The sequence below is a fragment of the Pteropus medius genome, unplaced genomic scaffold (assembly GCF_902729225.1).
Source record: "Pteropus medius unplaced genomic scaffold, Ma_sr-lr_union100, whole genome shotgun sequence".
NCBI lineage: Eukaryota > Metazoa > Chordata > Mammalia > Chiroptera > Pteropodidae > Pteropus > Pteropus medius.
Window position 1 is genome coordinate 358,659 of NW_024343104.1, and position 22,609 is coordinate 381,267.

General features: G+C 34.7%; 1 protein-coding gene across 4 annotated transcripts in view; it reads right to left on the reverse strand.

Annotated features, from left to right (window-relative positions):
- Positions 1-22,609, reverse strand: part of ARHGEF12 (Rho guanine nucleotide exchange factor 12) — a 147,861-nt gene that overhangs the window by 37,408 nt on the left and 87,844 nt on the right. For all 4 annotated transcript variants that reach the window (XM_039867068.1, XM_039867069.1, XM_039867070.1 and 1 more), the window contains 11 exons: positions 21,287-21,427; positions 17,657-17,731; positions 15,324-15,416; positions 13,598-13,708; positions 13,209-13,307; positions 3,282-3,324; positions 2,892-2,997; positions 2,353-2,490; positions 1,824-1,856; positions 1,383-1,497; positions 587-692 (listed from right to left, as the gene is read on the reverse strand). In XM_039867068.1, coding sequence (XP_039723002.1) covers positions 587-692; positions 1,383-1,497; positions 1,824-1,856; positions 2,353-2,490; positions 2,892-2,997; positions 3,282-3,324; positions 13,209-13,307; positions 13,598-13,708; positions 15,324-15,416; positions 17,657-17,731; positions 21,287-21,427 — 1,060 coding nt within the window. The remainder of the gene's footprint in view (positions 1-586; positions 693-1,382; positions 1,498-1,823; positions 1,857-2,352; positions 2,491-2,891; positions 2,998-3,281; positions 3,325-13,208; positions 13,308-13,597; positions 13,709-15,323; positions 15,417-17,656; positions 17,732-21,286; positions 21,428-22,609) is intronic.

The window sequence follows — 22,609 nt, forward strand, 5'->3', positions numbered from 1 at the left end:
CCTCATTGTGTAGGACATTCAGTATCACTGTATCACAACACCATCCCCATTCCGACCATGTCAATATATTCAAATGTGGTACTGAGTTGTGGACTACAACATGACCTAGTTTCTCCCCATAGTATCACTGTCCCCATTTCTCCAGTGGGCTGATCTCTCTCCATTAGGCCTGAGGGTAGAAGGAGATCATGAAATAAAGCACAATAGAGAGGTGAAGAAATTGTAGATTATGGAAAGAGTAAATAATACATGTATAAAGAGATTAAACAATGTATGGTGGAAAGATCTATGCACTTTTTTTTAATTTATCAGAACTTGAATGCAAACAAAATCAGAATAGGTAAATAAATTGTGTTACGGATAACTGATGGGATACTCTACTGCCATGAAAGATGTTTGTGACAATTATGTAGCCATATGGAGGAATTTAGTACAGAAATAACACTGAATAGAAGCAAGGCACGTTGCAAGTTCAATGGAATCATATTAAGAACACCCTTCTCCAGCAATTCATTCTAGCTAAATGAGCTTCTGATGAAAGGCCACATGGAATGGTAGGAATGAAGCATTTCAAACTTTAACATACTTGCACTATTGTCATGACGGCTTGGCCTCCTTGGGGGTCCCAAGATACTGGGGAATCCTCTTCGCTTCCCTTTTTCTTCGCCTTCCCTATCTTTCTTCATACTTTGCTGGAGTTGAGGTATAATTGAAGAGATAAGAGATATTTAACAGTATATTTCTTTTGTTGTTTTCAAACACAGAAATGTAATTCCAATGGTCATTTGAAAGCAATTGGTTAAATGGAAATGAGACATGCACACATACATAGTACTCACTAGAAGTTGGCGGTGTACACAGGACTGTGTACACACAAACTTAAGATATCTTTTCAGACCCTTTAGAGCTGGTAATTTTGGGAAATAAAAAGGTGGTTTTATAACATTTACTGTGAGCTTGTTCTAAACAATTCATATATCTATCCATTGAACAAATATTTACTAAGCTCATGATGTGCAAAGGCACTATGCTAAAAGTTGGGGATACAATGATGAAGGAGATCTTTGCCCTCACAGAGCTTCGCAATCCAACAAAAATTAAACAAAAACACAAATAATTACAAACTGTGATAGGTATCATAAAAGAAAAGGATAAGGCCATACACAGTTGGGGATGGCACTCTGTGTACATCATTTTCACTTTTTATATTGTCTAATAATTAGTTCATATCTCTAGATTTCTCCCTAGATTTTGAGTTTCTTGAGAACAGGGACCATAGCACTAATTTGCTGAAAAAGTAAATATTAAGAAGAAGAAAAGCACTGCAATCAAATGTAAAGAAGCACAGAGACCTAAATATGCTGTTATTATTCCAGTCTTACTTTGATTTTTGGAAGGAATCCAATCCGACCCCGTTTGTGCTCCAAATTTCGAGGTTCTTTTACTTTTACTCCCAAATGTTTCATGTACATGAAAATAACATACAACATTGTTGAGCTGGAGGAGAAAGGATTAAGTAAAATAAGACTTCTGAAAAAGGAGAGTGCGTAGAATAAAGATAGAAAAAGACTTCTGAAACCTCAATGATGAATTCTTAGAATTCAATCGTCAAGTCAAAAATAAGGAATTATCTATTCATTGCAAACAGAAAAGGATTCTAATCAAGACACTGGAATATTAGTCAAATAAAATAATAGGCCAGCAGAGGGAGAGAGTCTATTTTTTTTTAAGTTAAAAGAAATAAAATGTAATTTAGGGCTGATAGGAGAAAAGATAGTTTCTTTTTTTTCTTAATATTCTGTAGAAAAAAACAATTCTATTACCTCTTATCTTCTTCTACAGCCTGAGCAGTCATCCTAAAATAAAAACATTTAAAAACAAATTATTAAAGTTCAATAAAAAGCGTTGCTATTAAACCCAGACACCTGAAACAACAGAACAGAGCCAGATGCTTTGAGACCCATCCTAAATCTCTGTCACATGGAATAAAATTCCAAAAAAACCTCTTATCTCTAAAGGAACAACATGCTTTTCACACTCATGTCATCAACTATAAATGTTTTATAGCAAGAAATATTTCTAAAGCCTATGAATTGAAACCAGCGAAAGTCTTCAACCTGTTTTTGATCAGAAATTTTGTAGCTAACTCATTTTACCAATAACCTAAAAAAGAAACTGGAAAACTTTAAAATATTAGCAAAAATAAAAAATTGCAGTTTTCAAGTATTATGACAAAATAAATAGCTCCATGGACACAATCTGATACCCCTTCTAAATTTGTTCAGAGTGTACTTTCAGCATTATTAGCATCTCAGTAGAGCGGGCATTTCTACATACACTTCTGTTACTTACAACACTTCTTCAATTTTGGCAACAATCTGTTCTGCACATGCCCGTTCCTTCTCCAGAGTTACCCGGTCCTTATCTCGCTCTACATCAAGTTTAGTCAGTTCATTTTCAGCCAAGGTCAGCCCCATGCTCCGTTTCTGCCTGAAGGGAATAGAGAAATTTCTTGAGGTAGCCTGAGGAGAAAAATTATCTCCCTCTGGAGATGTTTCATCAGAGTTTCCATAGCTATGAGTTTCTAACAACAGGCAAAATGTCACAGAGGAAAAAAAAATTCTAGATGCAATCACTTGACAGAACACATATCCTGAAGGAACACACTTAGCACAGACGTAGTACTAAGCTCAAATCTTGAAATCATATGAAATGGGAACTATGAACTCTCAGTATCACTCCAACACTTTGACTCCAGATGTTCATTATGTTTTAATAACAGTGATAAAGACTTTATGCTAAGCCAAGAATTTAATGTGTAACTTTTTCCTACCTAAAAAGAAAATTAATTTGGAATAACAAAATCAGCTGATATCTATTACTAAACTTACCGAAAATCTTCCAAGTGCCTCTGAACTTCTGGATGGACTCTCTCTTGCATAGTTTGAATATAGTGACGATGTAGATCCTCAGGAATAAGCTCGGGCCTTCTTTTTTCTGCAAAAAGAAAAGGAATTAATTGATCTAAAGGTATAGTCTGTGCATTATAACTGGCAAAATATCAATGCTATTTGGTACAAACTTATCTTGGAGTAAGACAAGAAATTCTTCAATTCAATTCGTGTATTTCAAAATTCAGATTTCATTTACTCTTAAATGTATTACAGACTCTCTGTTGTGATTTAGATGACCTACTAGTGACAAATAAAACCTTTTGAAATGAGCTGAGCTACATATCTAAAGAGATGTAATTCTCCAGGATACTGATGCTCCAAACTTACCTAGATCTATGGATATTTCATCAGGAACAGAAACTTTCAGGTGCTAAAACAAAAATGCAAACAAAAAATGAGACAGCTCTAACGACTTTTTAAGATATATAAAAGTACTTGTATAAAGTAAAGAGAACTTAGATACCGATATTTACAAGCATATTCATATATAAGCTTATTTACTTAAGAAAGGAGAACAATGTTTGCATGCTAATATGAATGACTCAACAGAAAACAGAAACGACCCAATTAAAAAAAGGGGCAGGGTACCTGAACAGACACTTCTCCCAAGAAGACATACAAATGGCCAACAGACATATGAAAAGATGCTCAACTTCACTAGCTATTAGGGAAATGCAAATCAAAATCACAATGAAATACCACCTCACAACTGTTAGAATGGCTATCATCAACAGGACAAATTATAACAAGTGTTGGAGAGAGGTTGTGAGGGAAAAGGAGCCCTCATACACTGTTGGTGGGAATGTAAATTGAGACAGCCACTATGGAAAACAGTATGGAGAATAGAATTACCATACGACCCAGCAATCCCTGCTCTGGGTATTTGTATAAAAAACCTGAAAACATTTATCCACAAAGATATAAGCACCCTGATGTTAATAGCAGTATTATTCACAGTGACCAAGACACAGAAGCAACCAAAGTGTCCTACAATAGATGATTGGATAAAGAATATGTGGTACATACATACAATGGAATACTACTCGGCCAACAGAAAAGATAAAATATTACCATTTGTGACAACATGGATGGAACCTGAGATAATCTAATGCTAAGCAAAATAAATCAGACAGAAAAAGTCGAAAACCATACGATTTCACTTATATATGAGATATAAAACTGAAAGCAACAAACATGACAGATTCAAGGACATGGACATTAGATTAGTGGTTCCCAGAGGGAAGAGGGGTGGGGGGAAAGTAGGTACAGGTAAAGGGGTCAAATATTTGGTGACAGAAGGAAATTTAACTTTGGGTGGTAAACACACAATATACTATATATATGTTATTAAATTGTATACTTGAAACTTATTTAACTAACTAATGTATTTTTCAATTATACTGGCATACAACAGTATATTCGTTTAGGTATACAATATAATGATGAGACATCTATATAATTCACAAAGTGATCACCCCAAAAGATCTAGTACTCAAGATACCAGTACATAATTATACTATTACCAACTATTTTCCTTATGCTATACTTTATATCCCCATGACTATTTTGTAACTTTCAATTTGTACTTCTTAATCCCTACCTCGTTTTTCACTGACCTCCCCAACCTTCTCTCCTCTGGTAACCCTCTGGTTTTAATGTCATTGTGGGTTTTTTTAATGTTTATTTTGTTCCACATGTACATGAAATCACATGGGATTTGTCTTTATCTGACTCTACTCAGCACAATATCCTCTAGGTCCATCATAAAATATCTTTTTCCATGCCTTTACTTTCTGTCTGTGTGCCTTTTAATCTGAAGTGAGTCTATTCTAGATAGCCTATATAAAGGTCTTGTTTTCTTATCCATTCAGCCATCCTATTTTCTGAATGGAGAATTTAATCCTTTTTCATTTGAAATATTTCTTAACAAATTTGTACTTACTGCCATTCTTTATTCATATTTTGTTTCCTTTTCAATAACTTATTTATTTATTTATGGTGACACTGGTTAACGAAATCCAATAAGTTTCATATGTACACTTTAACAGTAAGGCATATATATATTTACACAGTGTATTCACCTCCCATAGTTAGATTTCTTTCTGTCACCACATATTTGACCCCCTTTACTGCATCTACCTATCCCCTCCCCTCTGGTAACCACTAGTCTACTGTCCATGTCCATGAGTCTCTGTTTGTTTGTCCTGTTCATGTGTTGCTTTTAGGTTTATATCCCACGTATAAGTGATATCATGACATTTTCAGCTTTTTCTGTCTCATTATTTCGCTTAGCATTATTATCTCAAGGTCTATCCATGTTGTCACAAATGGCAGCATTTCATCTCTTCTTAATCGCTGAGTAATATTCCATTGTATATACACACCACATCTTCTTTATTGTAGGATACTTCGGTTGCTTCCATGTCCCGGCCACTATGAATAATGCTGCTATGAACATCAGTGTGCGAATACCTTTTCGGATATGGGTTTTCAAGTCTTTGGGAAGTCTTTGGGGTAAATCCCCAGTAGAGGGATTGCTGGATCATATGGTGGATCAACCCTCAGTTTTTTGAGGAAGCTCCATACTATTTTCCATAGTGGTTGTACCAATTTGTAGTCCCACCAGCAGTGTATGAGGGTTCATTTTTCTCCACATCCTCTTCAACATTTGTTATTACTTGTCCTGTTGATAATAGCTATTCTAACAGGTGTGAGATGGCATCTCATTGTGGTTTTGACCTGCATTTCCCTAACAGCTAGCAATGTTGAGCATCTTTTCATATATTTATTGGTCATTTGTATGTCCTCTAGGGAGAAGTGTCTGTTCAGGTTCTCTGCCCTTTTTTGTATTGGATCTTTTATTTTTGTTGTTGTTATTGAGTTGTTTGAGTTTTTTTGTATATTTTAGATATTAAGTCCTTATCGGAGGCATAGATTGCAAATATATTTTCCCATTCAGATGGTTCTCTCTTTACCTAGTTGACAGTTTCTTTTGCTAAGCAGAAGCTTTTTAGTTTGATGTAGTCTCATTCATTTATTTTAGCTTTTACTTCCCTTGCTTTTGAGGTCAAATTCATAACATCCTCTTTAAATCCAAGGTCCTTGAGTTTCGTTCCTGTTTTCTTCTATGCATTTTATTGTTTCAGGTCTTATATTCAGGTCTTTAATCCACGCTGAGTTAATTTTGGTGTGTGGTGATAAACAACAGTCTAGTTTCATTCTTTTGCAGGTGGCTTTCCAGTTTTCCCAGCATTATTTAATGAAGAAACTTTCCTTTCTCCATTGTGTATTTCTGGATTTTTTTTGTTGAAAAATATTTACCCATATGAATATGGGTTTACTTCTGGACTCTCGATTCTGTTCCACTGGTTCGTGTGTCTTTTTTTTTCTGCCAATGCCATGCTGTTTTGATTACTGTCACTTTGTAGTGTAATTTGAAGTTGGGCAGAATGATGACTCCAGCCTCGTTCTTTTTTTCTCAGGAAGGCTTTGGTGATTCGGACTATGTGCTTCCATACAAATCTGATGATTTTTTGTTCTATTTCTTTAAAAAATGCCAACGGGATTTTCATGGGGATTGAATTAAATATGTATAATGCTTTAGGTAATATAGTCATTTGAACTATGTTGACTCTTCCAATCCAGGAACACAGAATATCCGTACAATTTTTTCTTTTTTTGTGTATCTTCTTCAATTTCTTTTAATAGGATCTTATAGTTTTCATTTTATCAGTCCTTCACATGTTTCATTAAATTGATTCCTAGGTATTTTATTCTTTTTGTTGCAACTGCAAAAGGAATTATTTTTTCCACTTCTTTTTCTGACACTTCGTTTTTAGAGTATAGGAACGCTATGGATTTTTGAACATTGATTTTGTATCTAGAGACTTTACTGTATTTGCCTCTTGTTTCTAGTAGTGTTCTTGTAGAGTCTTTAGGGTTTTCTATATAGAGAGTCATGTCATCCACAAATAGTGAGTTTGACTTCTGTGTTTCCTCTTTGGATGCCTTTTATGTCTTTCTCTTGTCTGACTGCACTCGCAAGTACCTCCAATGTTATATTTAATAACAGTGGCGATAGTGGACAGCCTTGCCTTGTTCCTGATCTTAGAAGGTCTTTAGTTATTCACCATTAAGTATAATGTTGGCTGAAGGTTTGTCATATATGGCCTTTATTATGTTAAAGTACTTTCCTTCTGTACTGATTTTGTTTAGTGTTTTGATCATAAATGGATTGTAAAAAGGTTGTACATTTCTTTTAGGTTATTAAATTTGGTGTTGTGTGCTTTTCCATAGTATTCTTGTATGATCTCTTGTATTTCTGTGATGTCAGTCATAATTTCCCCTCTTTCTTCCCTGATTTTGTTTGTGTCCTTTTTCTTTTTTCTTTAGTGAGTCTAGCCAGGGATTTGTCAATTTTATAAAGCTTCTCAAAGAACCAGCCCTTTGTTACATTTATTTTTTTTTCTATTGTTTTTTTGTTTGTTTGTTTTCAATTTCATTTATATCTGCTTTAATTTTGATTATTTCTTTCCTTCTGCTGGCTTTAGGCTTCATTTGTTCTTCCTTTTCTAGTTTTTTAAGACGAAGCATTAGGTTATTTGGGTTCATTCTTATTTTTGAAGATAGGCCTGCAATGATATGAACTTTCCTCTTATGTCCGCTTTTGCCGTGTCTCAAAAGTTTTGTTATGTTTTACTATCATTATCATTCGTTTCTATGTATCTCTTGATCTCTTATTTCTTCTCTGACCCAGTTATTCTTCAGTAGCATGTTCTTTAATCTCCATGTATTTGTGGTTCTTACTGCTTTCTTTTTGCAGTTGATTTCTAGTTTCAAAGCATTATGATCAGAGAAAATGGTTCGTATGATTTCAACCATCTTATATTTGTTGAGGCTATCGCTGTGTCCCAGCACATGGTCAATCCTTGAGACTATTCCATGTGCACTAGAGAAGAATGTATAAGCAGCTGTTTTGGGATGGAAGGCTCTGTAAATGTCAATTATGTCCAGGTGCTCTAATGTGTCATTTAAGGATGTTATTTCCTTATTGACTTTGTTTGGATGACCTGTCCATATCCAACAGTGGGGTATTCAGGTCCTCTACTACGATAATGTTTTGGTCTGTTTCTCTCTTTAGTTCTGTTAGTATTTCAGGGTTCCTATGAATGGGAGCATAGATATTAATAAATGTTATGTCTTCTTGGTGCATGACTCCTTTTATTATTTATGAAGTGTCCCTCAGTATCTTTCTTTACCTTTTTTAGTCTGAAGTCTATTTCGTCTGATATTAGTTCCACTACTCTTGCTTTTCTCTGAATGTCATTTGCTTGAAATATCATTTTCCACCCTTTCGCTTTGAGTCTATATTTGTCTTTGGAGGTGAAATGTGTCTCCTGGAGGCAGCATATGGTTGGGTTTTGTTTTTTGATCAATTCTGCAACTCTGTGCCTTTTGATTGGTGAGTTCAGTCCATTTACGTTTAGGGTGATTACTGAAATATGAGGTCTTATTATAGCCATTTTATCTTTGCTTTCTGATAGCTCAGTGTTTCTGTATTCATTTTTTTGGTTGGCTTTTGCGGGTTTTCCCTCTGGTTCTTCTTGTTTTATGTTACATACTTCAGTTCTGAGTCTTTGGTGTTTGGTTACCATTATGAATATGTAAAGGATAGTTATATATACAGTTGTCCATTTTCTTCTGCATGTGCTTTATCTCCACTCCCCTTTACGAATTTGGATCTTCGAATCCTCTCCTTTTCAGTCATTGTTATCTCAATTTGTCCCTATGTTTGCTGAACATTCATTACTATCTTGCTGTAGAAATTCTCTTTTTATTATTTAAGCTTATAATGCCCTGTTCCTAGTAAGGGTTGCACTCCTCTGCTTCTATTTGCCTGATAGTCACTTTACTCCTAATTATGTTTTGTTTGTTTGTTTGTTTTTGTCATTTTATTTTAGGTAAGCTGATCTCTTTCAGTATTTCCTGCAGTTCAGGCCTCCTAATGGAGAATTCCCTCAATTTTTATATGTCTGAAAAGGTCTTGATTTCTCCTTCATATCTAAAGGAGAGCTTACCTGGATACATTATTCTAGGCTGGTAGTCCTTTAATAGTTTAAATATGTGATTCCATTCCTTTCTGGCTTGTACGGTTTGTGCTGAGAAGTCTGAGGATAATCTAATGGGTTTTCTTTTATAAGTTACCTGGTTGCCCTGAGAATTCTGTCTTTGTCATTGATTTTTGATAATTTTAATACAATGTGTCTTGGTGAAGGCTTTTTTGGGTTGAGGTAATTGGGTGTTCTATTGACTTCTTGAATTCCAAGCTCTAGCTCATTCCTTCAATTTGGGAAATCCTCGTCAACTATTTGTCTGAAAAATGCTTTCTAGTCCCTGTTCCTTTTCCTCGCCTTTGAGAATTCCCATTATTCTTGTTTCCTCTCCTGATGGTATCAGCTAGTTCTTGTATTTCTCTTTCATTATTTTTCATTCTTTGGTTTCTCTCCTCTTCCTTCTGATTTATTTCTAGATTTCTGTCTTCGATATCATTGATCCTTTCCTCCATTTGGTCGACTCTATTTCCCAAGCTTGCTATTTCATTTTTCAACTCTTGCAGTATGTTTTTTTTTTATCTCTAGAAGTTCTATTTGGTTCTTTTTGAGGGTTTCAATCTCCTTGCTCTGCTCATCCAATTGTTTTTTCAATTCCTGAAATTGTTGATATGACTTGTTTCGGAACTCGCTTAGTTTTTTCTGAAGTACCATCCTGAATTCTCTCATTTAAGTTGCATATTTCTATATCTGTAAGCTTATTTTTTGGAGATATTTCTCTTTCTTCCTGAGATGCCTTGCCACCTTGGTTGTTCATGATGTTTAATGGACTATTTCTCTGCCTGGGCATTAATGGAAATGAATCCTGTTTTTTCCAGAAAGAAATTCTATTATGTAAAGGTCTCTCTTTAGCCTGCTGTAAAGAAGGCACTTTTCTTTTGGTTTCCAGTAGTTGGTGTGTAAGCCTCTTTGATCCTTGCTTTATATAAATCCTTAATAATGCCTTTATATAATGCCTTTATTTTCTTGTAAATATTTAATCACACTCGCTACGCTCAGTCTCAGTCCCTGTCAATGTTAGCAACAGTTTTGGTAGCGTTTGCTGAGATTCCCCTGGGGTTCCGCAATATTCATTCTCAGAGGGTATGGGGGGACAGGCCCTCTGGGTTGTCGAACAGGGCCTGTAGCTCAGCCTTGGTTTTGCAACCGTGGCCAGTAAAAATCAACTGTTTTTTCTCTGCTATCCCTGCTTCTCTGCTTTCTGCCTCGATGATTGGGCCCTGCCACCAGCCACATGGAGCTCACGGCTCTCCCAGGCAGGGCTGTTTAGGGACTCGCTGCACCTTCTACCCTCCTCCACCTCTTACAAGGAGCTCGGGCTGCGAGCACGGCTTCTTTCTTTCTCCCAATCCACCACCAGACACCCAGGGTTCTGACCTGTGGTAGCTCTTTAGCGCAGATCCCACTCCCAGACGTGCCGGTGTGCAGTCTGGGTGTTTTTTGTTCAGTTTTAGATGTTCGGTTTATTGTTGTTTCAAGGGGAGAGATGTGGGGATGGCTATCACTCCTCATGTTTCTCCAAAAAAAACCTCTTTATTCATATTTTTGATACATATTTTTTCTTCTTCTTAAAGAAGTTCTTCCAATATTTTCTATAATACTGGTGGTGATGCACTCTTTTAGCTTTTTCTTATCTGGGAAGCTCTTTCTCTCTCCTTTAATCCTAAATACTAGCTTTGCTGGGTAGAGTAATTTGGTTCTGGGATTTCATCACTTTGAATATTTTGTACCAAGCCCTTCAGGCCTGCAAAGTTTCTGTTGAGATACTGCATGACAGTCTTATGGGAGCTCCTTTATAGATAACTAATTGCTTTTCTCTTGCTGCTTTTAACATTATTTCTTTGAATTTACCCTTTGGCATTTTAATTATGATGTGTCTTGGTGTGGGCCTCTTTGGGTTCATCTTGTTTGAGGCTCTCTTAATTTCTTGGGGTCATATGTCTATATCCTTCACCAGGCTAGGGGAGTTTTCAGTCATTATTTCTTAAAATAGTCTCTCAATTCCTTTCTCTGTTCTCCTTCTGGTACCCCTATGATGCGAATGTTGTTATGCTTAATGTTGTTCCAGAGGCTCCTTAAATTATCTTCATTTTTTTTGTATTCTTTTTTCTTGTTGCTGTTCTGATGGGGTGTCCTCTGCTACCCCATCCTCTACACTGGTGATTATATCATCTGCTTCATCCAATCTGTTGATTCTCTCTAATGTACTCTTCGTCTCAGTCATTGTATTCTTTATTTCTGACTGGTTTCCTTTTATGTTTTCCATCTCCATTTTTATGTTTTCTATCTCTGTTAAAGTTCTCACTGAGTTCATCTACTCTTTCCCTAAGTTCATTGAACATCCTTACAACCAGTGTTTTGACCTCTGCATCTGGTTGATTGTTTGTCTCCATTTTGGTGAACTCTTTTCCTGGAGCTTGTTCTGTTCTTTCATGTGGGACATGCTCCTTTGTCTCTCCATTTTGGCTGCCTCTCTGTGCCTGTTTCTATGTATTAGGTAGAGCTCCTAAGTCTCTTGGTCTTAGTAGAATGGCTTTATGTAGTAGGTGTCCTGTGAGCCCAGTGGTATGGTCCTGGGAGGGGTCCAGCTGCAGGATGAGTTCAGCACAGCCTGTTCCCTGCCTGAAACCACATGGCAAGAGTCACTAAATAATCCACAGATAGCTGCCATTGTGCTGGGCTTATAGGTGCCTTGAGAGATCAAGCCAGAAACCTGGTGTGGGGCTTGGTGCTGCTCAGCAAGAGGTACAGGAACGCCGAGGCCAGATGCTGCTTCTTTGGGTTTTGTAAGCCTTTGAGGTATTTTAGGAAACTCCAGAGCAAGAGCCAAGACAGACCATTTGTATGGATAAAACAATGGAAGCGGCTTGGGTGGGCCCATAAGTTGGGATAGGTAGAGTCTCAAGGAATTACCTTGGTGGATCAATCTGTGTTATCCAGATTGATGGAGACTCAGATATGGTGACACCTGCACCCATCGGCTGGGAAGGAAGTGGGCTCAACAGAGGAACAATGGATACTTCCTGCACTTCTGTCTGGGAGAAAGTCGCCCTTCCAGCCCTTGCCCTGAAGCACGATGACTCGGTATCTCCCTGTCTGTCCCTGGTGCTCATCAAGTAGCTGCCCCCACGTTGAAGCTCAGAGAGAGTGAGTCTTTCAGTGTGTAAGTCCAGGCATGGGCCCTTTTAGAGGAATGCCTGAAACTCCCGCAGCCTTCTGTCTCACTCAGCCATAATCTCCACTGGTTTTCACAGTCAAAGGTTGTGGTGACTTCTCTTCCTGGCACTGGAACCCTGGGCTGCAAAGCCCAGCATGGGGCTAGGACCCCTCACTCTTCAGGTGGGAGAGGGGAATTTGCATCAAGGTAACCCTCTTGATTCTCGACTGCCACATGTGGTTGTGAGACCAGGCTATTTTGTGCCTCCGCTTTTCCTATCGGTTTGAGGTGGCCTTTCCTACTGGTTTGAGGTGACCTTTTATTTTTGTCCTTAGCTGTAGGGGTTCTGTTCAGCCAAAGCTCAGGCAACAATGAGTGCTGGTTGCTCTGTATTTTCATTTTAATTTTGGTATGTCCCAATAATTTCAATTAAAAAAAAAAGATTAAAAATATGAAAGGATTAGGGACATGCAGTATCCAGGAAGTATTAAGGGCTAATAAATCTTATTTACCCTATAGCAAGGCTAATAATAAAACTCTTAGTTTAAATAACCTTAAGATTTCTCTTGGCAAAATAAAACATTATCATTTATGTGAATAAGATATTTTTCTACCTGTATTTAGTTAAACATGTACCTCCAAACTTCAAAAGAGGCCAACCAGAGTTCAATTATGCAAGTATTGTCCTTTGGATCCTAATATATAAATGTGTATCATTTATGTTCTTGTTTAACTCCCTCATCCTAATTATACACATGTATAAACCCAAATATACATACATATCCCTTAAAACTTACTGTGAGAATTCATATGCTTACAACTAATTTAGAGGAATAAAAAATAACAGTCAAGAGAAATCAATAATTGAGATATATAATACAGATGTCGCAAAGCACAATAAAGTCCAAAATCACAAGAGGGAAGACTGGAAGGAAGCCAAAAATTCAATGTACTAGCACAAAGATTTTAATTAACTTGGTAACTTACTGCAGATCGCTCCAAGAAGAACTGATGAAACTCAAGGAAGATGCGACGAGTCTCCTTGGAATTGGTCTGTTTATAAAGGTCTGAATAGAGATAACAGAGCTGTAGTAGAGAAAAAAATGAAAAAGAAAAAGTGAGAAATCTTGAAAAATGTAATCTGTTAGATTCTCATACAGTAGGAATGTTTGGAACAGGTAGGTCACTATAAACAATGCAGTTATTACAATAAAACAAAGTCTTTAAAAAACAAACTAATAACATTTTAAGTATCTTTCATATCTATCCTTATATGTTTAAAAAACTGAAAGAAGTCTATCTTACAGAAGTGAAAAGTTTTATGTTTTATGAATCAATAGAAAAACTCTGAATTGGCTAAACTGTAAATATATTACCAATGTTGCAGGGTCAAATTGTGAAACTACATGGTGTAAGAAAACCGCCAAGTGAGCAGGGCGAGATTTTAGCAGTTCAATGCTCTGAAAACAGCTGCACTGTCCATTGATCTAGAAAAAGAAATTAATATACATCAATAACTCCAGCATACAAATGCAAAATGAAATGTAAGCTCAATTAAACATAACTATCCAAATTACACTTTGATCTACCCTAAAAAAATTCAAAAATTTAAAAATTTCACTAGAATTTCTTAGCAACATAGGCTATGGAATCTCTTCCTCTGAAAATTAATAATCTTTTGGGGATAGGCTGGAAGAAAGACCATTTTGGGAGGATGCAAGCTTAAAAGATAATTATTAAGAAGCTGAGATGTCTAAAAATCAATTTGTAAACAACTACCTAACAACACTTCTAAAAATGTAATGGAAGGTCTTATCCTAATTAAATAGCTGTTTTCCTTTTATTTTTGGCTAATTACAGAAATGGTGGTAGGAAATGGAGTTGTACGATTTTAAATAAGATACTTCCTAGAATACTTGCATATTCCCTAATTACACTGTAAACAGAAAACAGTAATAGTTAAACTTAGGTAACCCAGAATCACAATTTTCATATAATTTTTCATTTAAATAAAATAAGAATAAAGTTAATCTAAACGAACAATACCAAATCTATATAATCTCTTTCAGAAAATACAAGAGGAGGTAACACTTCTTAACTTATTCTAGGAGGCCAGCATTACCCAACTATCAAAACCAGACAAAGAAATTACAAAAACAAAACAAAACAACTACATACCAATATCCCCTATAAAAACAGATACAAAAATCCTCAGCAAAATAATAGCAAATTGAATCTGGCAATATATATAAAGGAAAATACATTATGACCAATTAGGGTTTATCGCCGGAATGTAATGCTGGCTCAACATGCTAATATCAATCAAATTAATTTACCATATTAGGAGTCCAGGTCAAAAAAAACCATATAAACATCTCAATTATTCAACAAAATTCAACATCTATTCATAATACAAACTCTCAGCAAACCAGGAATAGAAGGAAACATCCTTAATCTATAATAAAAGTTATCTACAAAAAACCAATAGCTAACATCATACTTTACAATAAAAGACTGAATGCTTTCTCCCTGAAATCAGAAATAAGGCAAAGATGTCCTGTCTCACCACTCTCACCACTCCAATTCAACCTCATACTGGAAGTCCTAATCAGTGCAATAAAGATAATAAGAAATAAAAGATAAATAGATTGAAAATAAGAAAATAAAAATTGCCTCTACTCATAAACATGATGGTTGTCTATGTAGAAAATCCCAGAAAGTTATTTTAAAAAGCTCCTAGAAGTAGCATGTGAATTTATTAGCAAGACCAAGGACATGAATCAAGCCAATCATATTCCTATATACCATCAACAAACAACTGGAATTTGGAATTAAAAACCTTTACAACGAAACCACCCTCTCCCAAAATAAAGTACTTAGGTATAAATCAATGACCTCTTACTAGTTTTTAATAAATTAAAAAGTAATTTCTATAGGTTAAAGCCAAAGTAAGCAATTAACCCATGCAATTAACCAAGTTATCTTAATTCTAATATTTAGCTTCGGATTCTTAAAAATACAATGACAATCTCCAGGAAGTGTTCATTTTTGCAACAAACATCTCATAAAATTAATGATGTTTTTCAGAAAAAACACTGTCACCTGTTCATGTTCAGTACCAAAATCATCATCCTCTGCTCCAATAATATGAGGTGCTATACGGGTTGAGGGACTCCCGATAAGTGGTTGAGTGTCCTGGTAATATTTAGAGAAAAGAAACAGAAAAATTATCTGGTCATCAAATTCAGAGAAAGAATACAGTCAAACCATTAAGAAGACATGGTTCATTGAACGGGAGGGATTTCTTTTATTTTTTTATGTACTTTATTTTTAAAGAAATGGTTCTCAAATTTTCAAGGCCATGAATCACTTTCCCAAAAAAAACCACAACAGTATTTTTGGGTTGGGGGGAGACATTCCCTTCAAAAGTAGTAAATACCCTTTGGTTACCATACCCTTGGTTATCTGATTCTAATCACTCTCATATAATAAATGTATTTCATCTATTATTATATATATATCTAGACTTTGTTACAGAAAGAAAGTTGGCTTACAAAGTTTAAATTTTTAAAGTTAGATTTTAAAAAGTGAGTGAAGACCACAGGACAAAGGACAAATAAGAGTAGAAATGATAAGACAAAGTTAGCAGAGAGGTTAATATAAAGATTTCTATTAATGTCACAGAGCTGAAGGCTGTCAATGAACCCCATATTTTCATTTTTAATTATATTTCATAAGTGCATAACGCAGGGTTTTTCAACCCTGGCACTGTTGATATTTTGGGCTAGATAATTCGTTGTTGTGGGAGCTGTCCTGTGCATTGTAAGGTATTTAGCAGCATCCTTGTCCTCTACCAGATGCCAGTAGCAGCCCTCCAGTCATGAAAATCAAAAATGTTTCCAAACACTGCCAAATGTCCTGAGAAACAAATTCACTCATGGTTGCTGATCACTGGCAAAATGAAAAAAATTTAAAAAATAAAAAATTAAAGTAATCACACAAGACACTGCTATAGAAAGAAAACAAAATTATAAAAATAAATGGGTTGGCAGATCTCACTCCATGTTAACAGATGTCAACTCATTTACAATGTTAAATTTAGCATAGAAAACGCAATATAGAGGCATTAATGTAGAATGTAAAAAATACGAGATGTTTGAAGTTCACAAACACTAATATCAAAGACCATATAGTACTAAAATAAATAAAAATTTTGGAATAAATAGAAAAGAATGAGTTTGGCTTAATTCTAACAGCAGTTGAACATGTGGGATCTGTAGCTAAGCAAAGGGAGTGGGGCTATAATGATTTGGGAGTCATCTGCAAAGTAGCTAAAGTTAAAATTATGTACATAGACCCAACAAGTTATAAATTGAGTAAATAATATATAGCTGTAGTTTTTCCTCCTTAAGTGTATCCCAACGCTATGTATTTGCATCTCCTAAAATTAATTCGGCCCTTTTTACTACTTGTGTTTTAAACCTCAAGACTGTAATTACTTAAGAAAAAAATCAGGTGAAACAATAGAAATTTGTTTTGAGTAGTAGACAACTCTTAATTTTATAGCTGATTAGATTTCTGATTTTTCAACGGTCCTTACGTTGCTATTAGTCAATGTGTCGCAATATGTTAAGTCTTTTACTATAAAACTTCATACAAGTCTAATCAAAAAATAAAATCAGAATGTGAAAAGTATTCAATTAAAAATATGCATGACCTGACATTTCTGCTTCTGAGTATATGCCAAAAAGAATTGAAAGAACTTAAACAAATATTTGCACAGTCACGTTCATAGTAGCATTTATTCACAATAGCCAAAAGATAGAAACAAGCCAAGTGTTCACTGACAAATGAATGGATAAACAAAATGTGGTATATATATCCAATGAATTATTATTTGGCCTTAAAAAGGAAAAAAATTCTTATACATGCTACAACATGGATGAACCTGAAAGACATGCTAAATGAAATAGTCTGGTCACAAAAGGATAAATATCGTATGACTCTATTTAAATGAGGTTCTCAGAGTAGTCAAATTCATAAAGACAAAGTAGAATGATGGTTGCCAGAGGCTCAGGGAGATAATAATGGAGAGTTAGTGTTTAATAAGCACCAAGTTTCAGTTGAGGGAAGATGAAAAAGTTCTATAGATAAATGTTATGATGACTGTACAAGGTGAATGTAAGTTAATTTCAATGAACTGTATACTTTAAAATAAATGGTAAATTTTATGTTATGTATATTTTACTATAATAAAAAGACAACAAACCACCTAATAATACTAACTATGGAGTAACTCAATTTATCAAAAATTTATTAAGTTCCTTTAAAGTTTAAGCTTTCTCTCAAAAGAAAAAAAAAAGAATATACAAATAGCAGATATCTGTCACTTAGATATTAAAAAAGCACTATCGTTTAATGGATTTCATACTCACAGTATCCTGAATTACTTCATTTTTCTCTGTGTTTTCTTCTAGAGAAATCCTCTCTTTCAGGCCACTCTTGGGACTCTATTAAAAAAAAAAAAAAAGATATTCCATTCCTTTCAATAGGTCTGCCAAAAGGAGATAAGAAAAAACAGTCCTTATCTCTATGGAAGAATAACGTTCTGAATTTCATATATGTATTTGAAACTACTAAATATCTTTCATATAATACCTGGCTCTGCTACATTTTTCCTGACTTTGGCAAATCATTTATTTTCTTAGTCTTTTAGTTTTTTATTGCTAAAACAATATAGAACCAATAGAATAGTTCTACTTCATCTCCAAGCCCGAAGGCTAATTTCTACCAATTAACTCTAGATATGTTACATATCTCAAACTCATTATGCCAAAAAAAATAAAATATTATTTTTATCCATCTTTTCTAACCCCTTTGTCCCCAACTATTCTATCCAAATTAAAAGCACTTTGGCCTATTTACATGAATAAAATTAAGCTTTTAATTTTCTGTTGCTACCTCATGTGAAACTGATAGATTTTTATAAAATTTTTTTATTTAAAAAAATGGTATATTTGCAATGAGCTAATATAAAACACAAACGATATGATACACAGAATTTCAATTCTGGGGGATGAGGAATACCCCAAAGCAATGGGAGCCATTCTTCAGAGCAACTGAAAATGAGGCAAAAGGGGTTTTTGTGTGAATGCCAATAAATAGGATACATGCTATTTATTCATATACCCAGAAACCACAAGAAAGAACTAACAGTAGTTTCAAAAATAAGCTCCGCTTTAGAGAAATGGGTAACTTTGGGTCTTGAACAAGAGATATAAAAGACAAATCTAGAAAAATACTGGGGAATCACGTCAAAAGAAAATCTAAGGAGGCCACTGGCCAAAAAAAAGGGAAAATTTAAGCATCAAAAATAATGATTGCAACAAACCAAAGCACAATAAGCAAGAACGTCAGAATCTATGAATTCAAAATATCATACACATGCGTGCATGCATGTAAGGTCACATTGGTAACCTTTGGACTTGTTAGAGTACGACTTCTTCTGAAAACATACATAAAAGAAAAGAATCAAGCATTTGTCCCACCTTTCCTGTACAAGCTATATTTTAGGATAATCTACAAACTAGTAAGGGAAATTATTCTTCATAAAGTAATTCCATCTGATACAGAAAAAATGACAAAACTATATCATCATTTTGAAACAACTAATTAAATAATGGATGCAGGCATTTTGATCAACAGCAGGCATAAGAACTTAATGGAAAACTTTATAATGAAGAAATCATGCTGACATCACCTTACACAAACTTAGGGTCACATATACAAAAATTAAAAGCACTGATTCAAAAGATAAAAACACTGATTGGTTCCTACAATCTTAATATAATACAACTGAAACAAACATGGAAATCCATCAACTAAAAGAAGCACATTTTAGCTTCAAATAGACACATGTAGGAATTAAGCTAGTTTGTATTGTGTTCAGTAAATATATCATCTCTATGCAATCAATACCTCACCTCTCACCTGGATTTCCACAATATCCATTTATTTATTTGGTCTCAGTTTCCTCATCTATCAAATGGTGATATTGCTTCTCGAAGATTATTATGAGAGTTAAAAAGAGTATCTATAAAGCATTCGGTACAACTGCTGACACAAAGCAGGTATTCAATAAATGGTAACTATTAGCAATTCACCACACATTTGTTAAGTTCCTACTAAGCCAAGCAGTCTTCTTACAAATCTCCTAGTCTCTTTACTCTACTTCTTTTTCCACACTGACATGTTTCTGATTGTGCCTCTCTTTTGCAATGCAAAATAAAGCTCAAACTCATTAATCATTCACTGTTGTTCATTCAAGTACTTAATAAACACTGATTATGTATCAAACAGTCTTAATTCACTGGAATGCCTGTTTCTACTCTTGCCAATTCACTCTGTATTTTATAAAGTTCTATATCTAAGACACAGCTTTTATTGTAATATTCCTTTATATACAAGATAAAATCCAAATTTTTCATCTGGATCACTTGTTCTAAATTCCTACAATCTGCCCAGGCTTTGGAGACATAAAGGTAAATAAGGCAGTCCCGATGTTCTCAGACACTTTCCACTTAATGGTAGAAACAAGCCATGAAAACAGAGAGAAGTAGCACTAAAATAAAAAAGAGAATATGAGATGGATTCCCCAAAGCAGTACTGCAAGAACAAGTTGAAGTCCTTTATAATCTGGACTCGAGACTTCGTTTCTAAGAAAAACTCTAGCCATTTCATTCATAACCCTAATACACCAGTAAAATTTTCACTGCTCTCCCAAAATGTTATGCAATTTTTTATATCTCAGTGCCTTTGCTTACATTTAGAGTACTGGTACTTTATAGCTAGGCAGAGGCAGATCACATACCACCTGGGTAAGTTTGGCAAATTGGTTAACTCCATTTGGCCTCGCTTTTTTCTTTGGAAAGGTATGAGACTATTTCACATGACTGTTTTGAGAATGAACTAAGATAAGGAATATAAAACACTTATTATAGCACATGGTATAGCCCAATAAATGTTAGCTACTATAAATTTTTGCTTGAGTCAAAATTGAATTTTTCATTAAAACTTTTGGCCTACCCAATCATAAGACTCCTAAAACCATCTTTTAAAAATAAATAAATAAATAGATCCTCAAATTGTCCTTGCATAAAGAGCTGAGTCATTGGGTCTAAGCCTCAAAAGGTGGCTTGAAAGATGGCTTGGGCCAGTAGTTTTCCATTTTTTATTTACCACAACCTTTAATAAAAGAGAAATTTTACATTGTTAATCAGCATATGTGTGTGCGCGCACACACGCACACACACACATACTCACACATAAATGTGCATACAACAAAAGTCATAAGAAGTAACACTGTTTCCCTATCTAAAGCACTCTTATTTCCTTTTTTTTTTAATCCTGGTCCCAACCCGCTAAATTGATTTCATGAACCAGTTTAAAAACATTGATTTTGACTACTTTCCTCATCACTTTTAAAAAGGGTGATCTATTTTTAAGTCATTATTCCTATTACTGCATATTACTTACAAAGTACTGCTGAGTAACAGTGAACCTGGCTTTCAAGTATTCATATGACTAGGAAGCTACATCATATTCAACTTAAAATATTTTCTTATCTTTTAACAAATATCCATGTTCATCTGGCAATTTCTGGGTTAAGTCTACCTAACAGGACTAACTCTTTTCCTCTTTGTAATGGCAAAGTGCCCCATGATTCAGGACTGAGTCACTCTGACCACAAATGGAATATTGACAGGTTCTTAAAGATATCAACAATTGGCCTCTTGATTCAGTATAAAGCACTGCCATTATTAACTTCTCTACCTGCAAACAAGATGCTTGCTGAGAAATTTCATCTCTTCAAAGGAAATATTTGGCAATGGGTGTCCAAGGGAAAAAGTAAACTCTGGAATTAAAAGCTCACATCAACAGTGTCCAGAACCTCTGCATATCAAATTGCTACATTAAAGATGGCAGTGATAAAAAGTAAGTAATAAGAGAACACCTCTAATTCACGTAAATAAGAATACAAGAAGATAAAGATATAGAACACTTACATCTGCATTGTCACTACTGGGCCAAGAAGCATCTCCACTGCTATAGTCAATTCTGCCTAGTCCATCACCAGGATCTGCTTCTACCTCACTGACTGTTAGTGTGTCACCTAAAGGCTTGGAGGATGTAACTACAGCTCCATCCTAAAACAGATTAAACACACACACGAGCACATTTAAAATAAAAACTTTTCATTATTGGCTGCATAAAGAAATATAATTGCACTACAGTCTAATGGGAGACTGCTAAAAGTTGGCCAGTTTGATGTGATCAAGAATGCTTAAAGCTCTAAAAGTTAAAAAACATAACCGCAAATTTTGTGGTTCTATAATGGCAATGACCTTAAAGACAGTTTAGTAAAGAGAAAAAGTTCAAACTTCCACATAGAGCATAAAGATAGTTTGTTAAATTATATCATTTATATTTCTTGCCCATTTGTAAAGATTATTACACTATAACTAATATAAATTATTATAAGCTTTTAGATCAGAAACCACATTTTTACTATTCAAACAGAAAGAATGTTCTTTGCTAAGTAATAACAATACCATAAACCTGTCAACATTACTGAGGCACAATACTCAAAACTTCATCACTCAAAGTAATGAAAAAATAATGTGTAACAGAAAGTACACTAAACTGGTAAAACTGTGTGACCTTGTATGAGTCATTTAACCAGTTTAGGACCTAGTTTTCACAACCACTGCATGATTTTTTAACTTTAAAACGAGCAGATTAGACTAGATGATCTCAAAAAATCCTTTTAGATCTATAAATCCGGCTTTCACTTATAGACCTAACTGAGGAAAAACAGCAAATCAACAGCTTTTACTCATTTTAAATGGTAAAGGCGATTAATCCATTTTGTTTTAAGATGAAATAAAAGGAACTTTCCATATCCCAAATCTGAATAGTACAGAATATAAAGCTGCATGATATATAAATCCTGAGTTATTTTTATCTAATGAAACAATCATCTCCATATTTATACCTATGGAACAAATTCTGTTGAAATCTATTTTAAAATTTCAATAAAAATATAGTCATTAAGAATGTGAATGTGCTTTGAATTCATCACACTGGGCTTAAATTTCAATTCCACTGCTTTTGAGCTACATGATCTCAGACAAGTTATTTAATCAATCTGAGTTTCTCTAAATGTATATGTATAATGGGGGGAAATAACAGTAGTATCTAATCTCAGTGTGTAGACTGAATAAAAAAAATGCTTGTCTATGTACTTAGCACAGTGCCTGTCTATTTGTAAAATCATACATTCCTATTTAAAAACATGACTGCCATTCTGTTTCACAATAGCAAAATCA